General features: G+C 41.5%; 1 protein-coding gene across 1 annotated transcript; it reads left to right on the top strand.

Moving 5' to 3' along the window:
* Nucleotides 1-8,092: 8,092 nt before the first annotated feature.
* LOC117479875 lies at nt 8,093-12,757 on the top strand. Its single transcript, XM_034126981.1, has one exon. It carries the CDS (start codon nt 8,484-8,486, stop codon nt 12,588-12,590), a length of 4,107 nt encoding a protein of 1,368 aa, XP_033982872.1. The 5' UTR covers nt 8,093-8,483; the 3' UTR covers nt 12,591-12,757.
* The last annotated feature ends 2,202 nt before the right edge of the window (nt 12,758-14,959 follow it).

Genomic DNA, 14,959 nt, shown 5'->3' on the forward strand with positions numbered 1-14,959 from the left:
GCAGTGAAGTTTTTACTTCACAGCGAGAGGAAGGGGCATAATCAGGTTTTGTCCCACATGGCTCTAAACAGCTCAATAGGCACACACTGTGACTGTAGACACACTAATTAGAAGAACACAGACAAAAAAGCAATGTACAGACGAATCAGATGATTAAACATGATCTTAAAATATATTTTATATATTTTTATTTATTTTTTTGCATTTTGTAATCATTATTTGTAATACTTTCTGCTGACACTAGGTGGGGCTGTGCCCCACCTGCCCCTAATGACCAGTCGCCACTGAATACATTAACCGTGCTTTACGTGAACCTCATCATGACACAAGAGAGGACGGCAGCACTGTAATTTCCCGTGTTCAGTGAATGCAACAGAGGCATGACACCAGACCAATCAGAGTTGCATGGAAATAAACGTGTGCTTGTGTCATTCAAGCTCGGCTCTGTGTGTGTGTGTGTGTGTGTGTGTGTGTGGCAATAGCGCATTGTGTGATAGAGAGAGAGAGGGGGAGGGAGGTGTCATCATGGACCGTGTTGTTAGCATCTGGTTAGCTAGCTGCACTAACGGACATAAGGAGCTGTTTGTTCCACAACAAGCTGGAGGAGAGTCCTCTCAGACTGAGAGACTCAGGTGAGCTAAAGGACTCTCTGAGTGTTTAGATAGTTAACTTTAGTAAGTTATCTCAGTGGGTCTCAAACGGTTTGGTCACAAATTATTCAAAAGATTATTTCCGCGGCACACCTTCATATGATCATTATAGTTATAAAAAAAAGAGAATAAAGGAAAAACAGTTATGAAATACTATCTGGCAGTAAAACAAGAATAGAGTTTAAAAGGGGAGTGATTAGTAAAATATCCATAAGAAAAAGTACATCTGTTTACAGTTCTGCTTCATATGGGTGTTGAGAGAGGTATCCATAGATTTCTTCATTTTGCTCTCAAAGTGCACCAGATTGATGCATTTAACTTCAATATTTAAAAAAAAATCTTCCCGGGGGAGCATCCCCCCGGTCCCCCCTAGAGGAGGTGAGCCACCCACTCATAAAAAATACCACTTTACCCCTGCCTATATGCTGTGAGCTGATTATCGAGCCTTCATTGTAACAGTCGCGGGTGTACTGTGTGGTGTGTGTGGGGAGTGTTGCAGTAAAAAATGCCACTGTAGTGCCGCCGCCACTGTGGGCTAAGCCCCGAATGTTTTCAGGTCCAGGCGACGCCCCTGGTCAGAGCTATCTGGATCAGTCTTATGCGACAATGGAAACTGAACTAAGAGAACATTTGAAACTTTAGCAGTCTGCGTGATCTGCCTGTAGGGAGGGGCGGGCCGGCCCTGCGAGTAAAGTAACGAGTAAAGTAACAAGTTACTTTATGTAGAGAGTAACGAAGTAGTGTAATATATTACTTTTTTTTAAAGTAATATGTAATATGTAATATATTACTTTTTTTTAGTAACGACCCCATCTCTGTTGGCAACAAACCTGTTTCTGATTCTGATATTCTGTCAACATGACTATGTCTCGTGTTACACTGAGGCTTGGACATTTACAATGAGGTTTGCCTTTTTTAATCGTTTGTAATTATTATTTAAAGAAAGGATTTGGGGCATTTCACTTAAGAAAAATATGTTCATAAATGAAGATAATGAAACAGTTAAAGCATGACCTGCTAAGGGTGATGCTTTATCGTCATTAAGAGGCGTTTTTCCAGTAAATGTGGAGCCTTTCTAGTACTGTTTGTTGACGTAACAACTTTATTTGAATCAAGCGTTATCAGTAAAAAGAGGAGTGGCAGAAAGAAGGGAATTTTTGTTATTGGAAAATATATTTGAAAAGACTGAAGTTTCATAATATGCTATATATTTCTCAATTTTTTTTACAGGATAAAACAAAATCAGCTTTTAGTATAACTGCAATCATGTATCTTGCATAAAGAAGGTGACTGTATGTTGATTAAGACATGTATATCAATTATAACAATCATTATTACATAATTATTCACACACATTCACAAAACAACTATTGCTTCCATTCAGTATATTTGTATATGTGCAGCAACTCCATGTATGGAAGATACTGTAGCTCAGCATGTAGAAAATATTGTTCATGGTTGATTTTATAATGTGACAGACCCTGGGCTCTAACCCAGACCTTAACCTTTAGAATCTGAGAATATTAAAATCCAAACTGGAGAACATCCCATTTCCATTCCTCTGGAATTTCCTCTTAACCATTCCCAGCATCACCCAGGGAGACATGCAAGCCCATTCTTGGAGGCAGATATGTGCTGCCAGTGATGAAGCAACAGAGGTTTTAAATAAATACCTGCATGTTTTACCACTCACGGGGGAAAAACTCACTGAGCTGATAAAAGTCACAAAACATCTCCCAAAAAGATCTTATGCGATTTACACTTGAAATAATTGTACAACTTCAACAACTCTTGTATCGGAACTCTTCCTTCCCATTTACTAGAGTAAGAACAGGACTTGCCTATTATCTATGAGTGTTAAGTCAGTGAAGAAACCTAATGTTGGCAATTTCAAGAAGAGCTGGAAGAATTTCAGTCACATGAAGACATTTCAAATAGATTAAATCAATGGATTAGGTCACGCTGAAGTTACTATGTGATTATTGCTTTGAAATGTTTAGGAAAAATGTTGCCAACTTCTTGCTATACCAGTTGCTATTGCAACTTTATAGCATCCAAGTTGGAAAGTCATTTTTCAGATAATTCCGAGATACCATGAGTGCAGCACAAATGCTCGCAATGTGCAAGTTCATACCTTGTGATTTGGATTTGCTCCAATATTTAATGGCTTCTTCCTTGAGCCATGCTACGCTTCTACTGTGTTTCATAAAACTTAGTTTGTCCTGCTGACAAATAAATACACAAACCATCAAACCAAAAACATAAAGTTCTTGGCAGAGGTAACATAACTGTGAACAGGAAGAGAAAGCGTAATTACATAACACTCAAATGGGGGATGCTGATACTCCAACACTGCAATTCTGCAACCACGCAGGCCAATTTGCTCAGGTATTAAGGAAGTAACATCTCCACTGGCCTCAAACAACCAACACTTACAGAGGCAACCTAATCTACCGAGGGTGGTCTGCTGTCCAAGTGCTAACTAGGCCCAGCTCAGCCTTGCTGTGCTTAGCTTGTTATCCAGTACAGTGAAGGGAGGTATGGAAGCTAGTGTTAGAAATTAAAATCAATGTTAAACAGCATAATTCAGTCTAAAACATATCGTCAGTTTAAAAGCTGTTTTATTGTGGAAAGCCCGGAAGTTCTCCGGTTAGCTTGTGACTAATGTTGCGTTTTCTGAATGTAAAGTGAAAATGACTTGGAGTGTTACACACCAAATCGTACGGACTTTAACACTACATCAATAGACGTTTAAGATATTATTACTGCTGAATATTAAATGGTCTAGTTGATCGTAGTGTTTACAGATACGTGAGAAGCTATGACGTCAGAGGGAATTTCCGTAAAATAAGAACTGCCGGAGCGGAACCACTAGGACTTCTAAACTAAGTATTACAGCTGTTTATAAGGTATTAAATAGAAAGTCATGACAGAGATAAGGAGGAGAAAAATGCTTAAGGAAGTAGGCAGAGAATATCAATGTCGAAATCATCTGTGCTCTCGCGATATCGAACCGGCAAATGAGTAGGGGGCCACCCACTATTTGCACAGCGGGAGACGACGAGACATGGATAAAAACAGCGGACAGAGGACCGCTCGCTCTTTTCTTCGCTGCAGCCTCCCTGAAGACAACGCCGGCTTTGTCTCTCCCTTACCCAATGCTTATTCTTTTACCACGTTACTTAATTAAACTACCCATTTGAACCTTTTCAGAGACTCCATTAGTCTCGTTATTTTAAGTTTCTTTCCTGGGAACGAGAAGATCACGAATTATCAACAACTTGGTGGCCCGACATGTGATATCGACACTGGGAGAGAAATCGCTAGTTTCGACGGAGATTTTGCGAACCAAAAGACACACAAAGGGCCCATATGCAAACGGTAAGAAGAAGCCAGTTATATCAAATTCTTCAATAGCTTATATAGAACCATTTAGATTTGTGTGTTTTGTGGCGAGCAGGACATCCTGAGAACAGCTGTTAATTTAATGTTAAATAACTAAATTTAAACCAAACCACGTGGCGTTGTTTTAGAGCAAGCAAAGGGTAAGTCTCTATTCCTTTCTTTGATTCATTAACCAACTGCATGTTTTTAATATTAATCTTTTAAAGTCGGTTCAGCCGATACAAGTCGTTAGGGACGATAAATATTGTGTAGGACAATATTAAAAGACACGGAGGGTGTGAAAGTCGTTAGGGACGACAAAACTAGTAAGGAAGGCTAGTAGGTGTTATACTGTTGTGTTTTCAACCAAGATATTGCAGAGTGGATTACGGTAATAGGAGTTACAGCAGCATTACGTTATATATGAAGACGGTCTGTTCTTGGTAGCTGATAGGTCTCCATATTGGTCCCACACTAGCGTATTTAAACATCAGATAATCACCAGACCATAAGGTCAAATATTACGTGGATAGGTTTAAGGCTTATGACGTAAGGGATCCTCATTTTAAGATAGGATATCTCTAGGATAAAGCCCATATTCATTGAAATGTTATTTTGAATATAAAGTATAGTTTTTGTGTTGCATTTTTCAACTTTGTCATACCACACCAGGGTTTCCATTTGTCCATTTAAAGATCACCAAGCCATTATTTGAACGTATCAGTGAGAACCACATGGGATAATTTCAACATCTCTTTGTTCTGGGGGTCAGAGTTCGAAATAATCAGTAGCCATCTTGTTTTGACTGTATTTCACACAAGGCAGTCGCCATTTCAAGAAATGCTAATTCGACAGACTCCTTTGTTCTTTGTAATCCATGTGGTTTCACTCACATGAGGCCAAGTCCTTTTTCTGACCTCCATCTTGTGAAGAACAAACCATTCTTTTTGACCCAGTTGGATTTAGGAAATAGTACATTTTGATAAATCAGGTTATCTATAGATATTGGAGTTGGTGTTTGGTGTTTCTAAACAATTCTCGGAGATTGCAACCAGCACTATCTGATCTTAAAAATTGTGATTGCATTGTGATTGTATTTGGCTGGTTTATTCCATACTGTTCAAATCGTGTTTGCAAATGTGATGGCTGGATTATGTGTTATTGTTTAAATCCTTAAGCATTGTGATTGTATTTGGCTGGTTTATTCCATACTGTTTAAATCGTGTTTGCAAATGTGATGGCTGATGCTTTTACTGTTTAATCATAAAGTGAATTTCCTTCCCATATCAAAGGTAGTTATTAAGAAAATAAGCTTCTTGTTAAAAAGAAGTCCGTTTTAAGGAGGGCTAAAAAGGGTGGATAAAACTGAAAAATTACAAACAGCGCACTCTGCTGGTTGTACAGAATTGTTGCACCAAAGGGGTAAAAAAGAAACACGTATAGAAATATCACCAATTATAATAATATGCTAAAGTTTACTTTCAAGTGTTATAAATGAACGAGTACTTCATCACACATAGATAGAATCACAGGTGGTTTTTTCAACCTAGACTGTAGAATATCTAAAACACCACATAATTGAAGTGAACACAGTTTATGATATTAGCATAATTTCATGCACATTGGTATATTAAATACACTCATATTTCAAAGTCAAGAACTATACACTGTACAATTTTTTATTTTTCAAATCTTTTTGTAAAATTTGCATAATTTTTATCTTTACTTTATTAATCTAAAAAAAAAAAAAAAAAAAAAAAGAGAATCCCAGGTATTGAAGTTAAGTTCGGATGACATAGGATATTTTTTATCAGGAGCGAAGGTACTATTCAGAAGATTAGTGATTCATCTTTGATACATTTAATAACTATATCCAACTACTTAAGCAATATGTCGCCAAAATACATTAAGTTAGGAGCACCCGCAGAGCCAGGGTCAACTGCAGACATCAAGGAAAAGGTACATGTCAGATCAGATGCCACAACACATGCATCAGACAGACAAAAGATCTGGAAACAGATACAGGAATTGTTTGATCAATGGCAGACGAGAGGATTGATTCCAGCAGATGACCAACCTGGCCCAACAAAAGCCCATAGAAAAGCTGTAGTTGACTATGAAAATGGAGAATACCTACTTCAGCATGAAAATTGGGAGAAAGCCGGACGAATTTCTTGGCATAAGCCTGGAAAAAGCGCTATTAAAAAAAGCGGAAAACAGGAAAACAACCGTTACAATTCTGATACTCCATCTGAAATATGTCTGCAAAGAATCGACAAACAGCATGTATGTGATTCAAGAAGCAGGTCTGCCAGCAAAAGAAGACACAGCAGAAACAACAGAAGATGTTCCAGTGATCCAAACTGCAAGGCTCTACCCAAGCCTGTCTGAGCCACCTCCTCCTTACGTGACAGGAACAGATCTTTCCTCTCATACCTCAATACAAGCCCCAACATTTCATGTCTCAGAAGGAATATTGAAGTTGGACGACGTCCCTACGGAAAGAAGTATTAAAGAGTTAGATTATGAAGTAAGAATGCTACACAGTAAGTCTGACCACCTCGAACAAAACATGCAAGAGATAAAGGACATGACTAGAGATCAAAGAGAGCAGCAAAGCACATTGCGAACACCCATGTCATTCCAGCCCAGCAACACACCTCTCAGTGCTGAGGCATTATCGCCGGCAGGTTTAGACATGCCGTCTTTCTCTCTACAGCGGCAGGGAGAGACGCACAGGAAAAGTTCATAGATCAACAGGAACACAGACAAGCTGCAGAAGAAAGACGAAAGCAAGAGGAGGCATATAATGACAGGATGGCAGGAAGAACAAGAAAAGAAGAGGATTACCAAGAAAGTCAGGTGCGAAGACGTCAAGAGGATGAAGGATCCCAAGAAATGATGATGGAAGAAAGACAAAACAAACATGAGCAAGACAGAGAAAAGAAAGAAAGAAAACGAGTAACTAAAAAATGGGAAGAAGCTCAAACATCACGCCGAACAAACTACTCTCCTGACAAAGATTATTCCAAAGGACAAGAACAGGACGGCGGCAGTGCACAGTGTGTAACCAGTAGACACTCCCCATACCAAGAACAGTTACACCAACGAAGCAGTATTGTATCTTCCCCAGAGAACAGTAGTAGTGACGAAATCGAGCAACAGCACCCTGACACATGCCCCAAACCTGTAAGAACCAAGACCCGTGTTCATACCTCCATGCCATTGATAGCGGCTGGAAGAGGAGGATTTGACTACCAACCATGGACACACAGGGACATGGAGTCGTTAGTGGCAAAGCTACCGCCACTCACCCAAGGAGGACAGAAGTGGGTAAATGATCTGGAGAAATATACCGTCCAAGACCACCTGTGCCTGGGAGACATAAGGGCACTGCTTGGACGGATAGAAGGAAGACTAGAGGCAAGAGCAGTAGATTCCAAGGCCAAATGCACCAACTCTCCAGATGACATTTCGTTCAACAAAATCAGGTCGAGGTATTGGGCTGCTATTCGTAGCATCTACCCAACAACACGCAGTTTACAAGCCCTCAACAGCCTGAGAAAAGAACCGGGGGAAGACATGCATGCTTTCCTGAAGAGATGTGAAGGACTGTGGGAGGACTGCACTGGAGAACGACATGACGCTTCTCCGGCTGTCATAATGTTGTGGAAGAATGCGGTCATTAACGCCCTTCCTAAATCAGTCCAGGAACGCCTAAGAGACGTGGTGGGACTAGAAGTGAAACTCCCAGAAGAATGGAGACTACATCTCATTCACCATGACACTAAACATCAGGAATTAAAGGAGGAAGATGATGAAGATACAAGAAAACTAGCAAAAAGACTTTTGAAGATGCAAGTAGCTGAGAGAGATAACGAAGCTAATAAAAACAAGAAAGCCACAAGGCAGATGATAGTAGCTACGACAGACATGGCCAAAACAACGGAGAATGCAGTGCAGGCACCTTTACCAGTTCAAATGCAAGTCCAAGACAATTATCAGCAGAACCAACAAAGAGGAGGAGGAGGAGGAGGAGGTTTCCGAGGGGGAAAAGGCAGAGGAAAAAACATCCGGTTTCAAGGATGTTTCTATTGCAGCCAACTGGGCCATTGGGCCAAAGATTGTCCGCTACTACTAACGCAATACCCACCACAAGCACCAGGATTCGATCCTGCACAATTTCAGCAGCCCCAGGCACAACAGTATTATCCCCAAGTACAGCAACAGCAAGCACCTGTGTATACTCCTGTCCAACTACAGCCGCAAGCACCCATGTATCAACAGAGGGGAGGTCCCAGTGGTGGCGGAGGATTTCAAGGACAACCAGGAGGAAGAGGGGTGCCAAACATGAACCAAATGCCTCTGACAGCTTGGAGTGGTCCATACCAATGAGGAGGCCCAGAGGATCCAATCACAGGTGACGTAATTCCAGCCCAAGATGAACCAATGGTCACCTGTGAGATTGAGGGAGAAAAGGTGGAAATGATGGTGGATACAGGAGCCACAGCTTCCTGCTTAACTAGTTTGAAAGGAAAACCACCTCCACTCTCAAAACACACCCTCAAAACAGTTGGATACTCGGGAAAAATTGATGTACAAACATATACATTACCATTGGTCACAAAAATTGGAAAGCAGCTTCTCCAACATCCATTCCTCTATGCACCAAATTGTCCCATAAATCTGATGGGAAGAGACCTCCTAGTAAAATCAGGAGCAAGAATTTTGTGCACCCCAGATGGACTCCTAATCCAATTCCCAGGACAAATACCACTCTACCAAACGTATGCCGGCCAACAAAGAATCATGTTGATGGCAGCAAATCCAGAGAACGATGAAGAAAATGACACAACTACAGTGTACTGGAGCCGCCTGATCACCACTGAAATCGATACTCCACATGTGCAAAGAACCTACATGGCCTGGAAGCCATGGATAAATACACTAGGACCCTATGGGCCCCCACAAGATCCCCTTCATTGTACGTACAATTATCTAAGAAGACCGGACGAAGAATATCAAGACGCTTGGTTGGAAGATAAAGAGGGAATGATGGAAGATTTGACAGTGGCGGACATCTATGTAGGACCGCAGGGTGTAGCAGCAGCTGTAAAACTCTCATCAGAACAAAGACAATGGTACAATTTATCTGAAGAAGCTGTTCCTCATGTCACGCTTGCCATGACCATAGGAGCGGAATCTAGATCATTGGGTCCAATGATAAAGACTGCCTTGAACGCAGACTGGTTGCCAACAGAATCACCTTTCCTGTGGCAATCAACAGACAAAACGATGTGGAGGATTGGAAACAATAGCAAGGAAAAAGGATTATTGGAAAAACAGGAATTGGACAGAGATCATGGAAGAGAACACACAAACCATCCAGACACAGAAGACATGCTGTCACAAGTGCCAACATATCTTTGGACTACTGGAGACTATGATGTTGGTTTAGTAAATCATGAAGTCTCAGTGAAGATGTTGGAAGATTACAGACCATGTTGGCGCCCTCAATACAAATTGAAACAAGAACAGATTGAGGGGATCGGAAATACCATCCAAGGATTGTTGCAAGCTGGAGTAATCAGACACACCTGCTCAGAATGGAATACCCCCATCTTGCCAGTACCAAAAGCTGGGAACAAGGGTTGGAGGATGGTCCATGATCTAAGAGAAATCAATAAAGTCACTAAAACTGCAAATATCCCGGTCCCAGATCCACATGTGGCATTACAAAGTCTTAATCCAGGTCACAAATATTTCACAGTCATAGATCTAGCTAATGCATTCTTTTGCTTGCCATTAGATCCAAATGTCCAGGACATATTTGCTTTCACCTACCAGGGACAGAGATACACTTACAATAGGATGCCACAGGGGTACAAAGATAGTCCGGGATTATTTAATCGGGCGTTAAAACAAGATCTCAGTGCATTACAACTACCAGAAGGAGTGACTCTAATACAGTATGTCGATGATTTGCTCCTAGCCGGACCGGATGCAGCAACATGTCTCGCTGTGACACAGAAATTGCTAATCCTACTGGCCAATGTTGGATACAAGGTGAAGAGAGAGAAGACTCAAATCGCAAGGAGAACGGTTACATTCCTGGGAAGAATGATTTCCTCCAACAGCCTGACTCTGACACCAGCACAAAGATCTTCCATCCTCTCCCAACCGAAGCCTAAAACAGTGCAAGAGATGCTAGCATTTTTGGGCCTAACAGGATATAGCAGGACCTACATACCTGACTATGTGGATTTGACACAACCACTGAGACACATAATTGCAGAAGCAGGAAACAGAAATCTTAAAGCTACTCTCGAGTGGACAACGTTAGCCGAAGAAGCTTTCACGAAGACGAAGCAAGCCCTGAGTCAAGCGGCACACCTCTCCACTCCTGATTATGACAATGATTTTTTCCTTGATGTTTCTGAATCAGGTGGAATAGTCAATGGAGTCCTGTTTCAGAAAAAAGGGGGAGTGAGACAGGTACTGATGTACCATAGCTCAAAGTTGGACAATATAGAACTAGGCCAGACAGGATGTGCAAGACATCTAGCTGCACTAGCAAAAGTCATCGAGAAAACTGCACACGTGGTAATGTGCCACCCATTGAAAGTCAACACAGCACATGGAGTAGTAGCATTTATAAATTCACAGGCATTTACATTTTCTCCAATCAGGAAAATTAAGATTCAGAGTAGCCTGTTGAAACCACACATAACGTACCAAGCAGGGTTAACAAACATGTCTACAGGATTGAGTACAAATGAACACACACCCCATGACTGTGAATTTGTCTCCCGAAATGATCTCAAGATAAGATTTGATTTAGAGATAGACGCTTTGGACAAGCCAGATCTCACTTTATACAGTGATGGCTGTTGTTACAAGGGAGACGACGGAAATGTGGCCTCCTATGCAGTAGTCCAGCAGAAGGGAGACACGATACAGGTCATAAAAGCAGAAATCATCTCCCAGCCTGCTTCGGCCCAACTGGCAGAAGTTGTGGCACTCACCAAAGCTTTGGAGCATGCAGAGGGACAAAGAGTCAATATCTATACAGATTCAGCATATGCCTATGGAGCAGTGCATATAGACGGACCACAGTGGATCAGAAGAGGGTTTCTAACATCTGCTAAAACACCAGTAAAACATGCTGAAGTGCTAAAACTCCTGCTAACATCTGTACTGTTGCCATCACAAGTAGCAGTGATGAAATGCAAAGGACATCAAACATTGGACAATGAAATATCCAGAGGAAATGATGCAGCAGACAAAGCAGCAAAGCAGGCAGGAGGGTACAGCAAGCAAATGATATGTACGAAGGCCAATACTCAAGAAGAGTTAACCACCGAACACATCATAGACATGCAGAAATATGCTGGAGTGTATGAACAGAATCAATGGAGTCAGAAAGGAGCAAAAGAAGTAGATGGTCTATGGAGAGCCCACGATGGCCGTTTAGTTGCACCTGCAAAGTTATGCCACCTGCTAATAGAACAATCACATGGTCCCACTCATGTAGGCAAAGCAAGAACAACAAAAGACATTGAACAACAGTGGTGGCATCCTTACATGAAAGACATGGTTGAAAACTTTGTAAACGACTGTGACACATGCAATGCATTTAATGTAAGAAAGCCATACAAATGCCCAATGGGAAGATATCCAGTCCCAGAAGCCCCATTCAAAGACATTTGTATTGATTACACAGACATGGGAGCAGAGAATGTAGTTAGAGGGTTTAGGTATATGTTGGTAATGATTGATCGTTATACCAGATGGATTGAAGCCATTCCCTGTAAGAAAGAAGATGCAAAGACAGTCATTAAGTGGCTTAAAACAGAACTTATACCCCGCTATGGAGTGCCAAAGATAATAAGGTCAGACAATGGCACACATTTCACAAGCAAACATTTGGAGGAAGTAGAGTTATATTTCGGTATAATTCATAAGTTTGGGTCAGCATACCACCCACAGTCTCAGGGTATTGTAGAAAGAGCAAACCGAACATTAAAAGGGAAAATTGCAAAGGTCACTTTTGGTACAAAAATCAAATGGGTTGATGCTTTGCCTTTGGCACTCATGTCAATGAGATCATCTCAGGGTGCTAAAACACATCTTTCGCCCCATGAGTTGTTGACTGGTAGGCCAATGCCAGGTCCTCCTAGAGAAGGAGGGAGTGGCCCAGCTTTAGATATCAGACAAATAGAAGTTGATGAATATGTCAGGGCTCTGAGTAACATTATCCAAGTTTTGTCTACACAGGTTCAAAGAACTGCAGAGAAACCAGACGAAGCACCAGAAGAGACTCCTCTAAAGCCGGGTGATTGGGTGAGGTTGAAAGTTCACAAAAGAAAGTGGGCTGAACCCAGGTGGACTGGACCGTGGGAAGTTGTTGAAAGAACTTCACACGCGCTCCGGATAAAAGGTAAAAAAGGAGCAAATTGGCACCACCTGACACATTGTCGCCCTGCACTGGCACCTTCCAGAAAGCTCTCGGAAGTTAGGACTGATTTGGCAGAGCTGGAACAAAACGATAAATAAAAATCAGATCAAGAGACATTCAGATAGAAACAGCTCAAAAGACCAATTGTCTTTAGATTATAGATTGATCACTAAAGCAGAATAACTATTTCTGTTTTTTCATCTGAAACCTATTTTTGTTGTGCACAAAAAAGAGTCCAAGATTTTGTTTTTATTTCTGTGTAGTCCAAGATTTTGTTTTTATTTCTGTGTAGTCCAAGATTTTGTTTTTATTTCTGTGTAGTCCAAGATTTTGTTTTTATTTTGGTGTCTGTTATTTTTAAACTCATCATTATAGAACTCTGTAACTGATATAACCATGGATAAAATTGATGAAATGCCATTGAAAAAGTCAGAGCAATTGAGGGGCCCCCTAGGGATAAGAATTGTGATATCATTGTTAGTTTTATTCATTACCATTGGCATCTTTCTGATCGGGTGGGGAGTACAGCATCGTGAAAAACCCGAATCCATTTGTGAACTCATAGAAAGTGCCAATAACACTAACAAAACTCAAGCTGTGATCCAGAAACTTCCATTTACCCCCAGAGCCAAAAGATCCGCTGAGCCGAAAAAAGAGATGTTAGAAATACTCATTCCAAGAGGTAAAGCAGTTACGGTCAGTCTTGATGTCTGTGATGTGGTTGTTTGTGGAGATTTGCATGACAAAACAGGCCATGACGTTTATGGGTGCATCCATGCTTGGGGACGGCCAGATGATAATTCATGGTGTCCCAGTTCAGAGAAGGTATATTGGAGTGCTAGGGCTCAAGGAAATAACAATCCCCCTGGTTTGGCGTTTAGGTCTCAGCTATCTTTTTCCAAAGGTCGCCATAGTGGAGATATGAGCAAACATAATCCAATAATAATTGCTTTTAAAAGTGAACTCACTCCCGTCTTTAAGAAAAAGGGAGATGTCACTGCATTTCATTTACTGATAGGGATAGAAGTTCCTTGAAAAGACCCAATGGGATCAATTTTAGTGAAAATAATTGAACCCCAAGCTGATGTAATCCCTGATCTCGCCCCACACACTGAATCCTTTCTCCAGCCAAAACCAGAAGTACCCCCTGCGAAATCCGAGAACAATCCACTGGTCACCTATCTGAGTACGACTTCTATACAGAAAGCCATGGCAGTGGAAACGGGATACGAGGACAAAAATTCCTGGTTAGACTGGGTTGTGTATTCTGTTAAGCAGAGCAATATGGCGGACTGTCTGGCCTGTGCGGCTGCTCGACCAAGTTTGGGAACAGTACCATTTCCATTTAACGCCCACAATAACCCACGAGGACAGATCTGTATGTACAAACTCTATGGACAAAAATCCCCAGCAGATTGTGTTGACATTTCTCAAAAGTATCCAGTGGTAAACAATAATGACATTCCACCTGCCTTCACGTCTTACGAGGGACTTTATGACTGCATCACAAGGAACTACCTAAAAGGTACTGAAGTAGGAACTCTTAAGTGGTGCAATTCTACAAAGGTTGTAATGAACCAGGAGTTTCTCCCAGGCATAGCTATGCCCATTACCCAGTTTCCCAGAGCAGATGTGTGGTGGTATTGCGGCACTAAAACCTTGTACCCAGTTTTACCACGGGATTGGACGGGGACCTGTGCTATGGTACAGCTAGTGATGCCTTTTTATGCAGTACCAATGACGGCCGAGCAACTGATAAGAATGGCACTCCAACCCAAAGCAACCAGGGCCAAAAGGTCAGCCCCTAGAGGGAGTTTTGATTCCACTGTGTACATGGACAGCATAGGGGTGCCTAGGGGAGTACCAGACGAGTTTAAAGCTAGAAACCAGATCTTCGCAGGATTGGAATCCATTTTCCTTTGGCCCACAGTAAATAAGAATGTTGACTGGATTAACTATATCTACTACAATCAGCAGAGGTTCATAAATCACTCCTTAGATGCGTTTAGGGGACTACATGAACAACTGGACAAGACCAGCATCATGTCTTTACAGAACAGAATGGCTCTATACACAACCTTCTGGCAGAAAAAGGGGGTGTGTGCGAAATTTTCGGAACATTATGTTGTACCTTCATCCCAAATAATACAGCACCTGACGGATCAGTAACAAAGGCACTAAAGGGACTCGCTGTTTTGAGTAGGGAGATGGCAGACAATAGTGGGATAGGACAAAACCCTTTAGGAGATTTCTTTGATGGTCTGCTGGGAAAATACAAGAATCTAGTACTGAGTGGACTGATGTCTATCTCAGGTGTGGTCGTGATATTGGTACTGTGTTGTTGTTGTTGCTCAACATGCATCCGCACTTTTGCAAACCGACTGGTTAATGGGGCCCTCAACCAGGAATACACTAGGGGTCAATATCTCATGAGGGGACCGTTTCAAATACTAGCAGAACAAGACAA

This window comes from Trematomus bernacchii, unplaced genomic scaffold (assembly GCF_902827165.1).
Source record: "Trematomus bernacchii unplaced genomic scaffold, fTreBer1.1, whole genome shotgun sequence".
NCBI lineage: Eukaryota > Metazoa > Chordata > Actinopteri > Perciformes > Nototheniidae > Trematomus > Trematomus bernacchii.

What these genes read in the sequence shown, in the direction of transcription:
- LOC117479875 (XM_034126981.1), top strand. Translation starts at nt 8,484, where the DNA reads ATGGTCACCTGTGAGATTGAGGGAGAAAAGGTGGAAATGATGGTGGAT.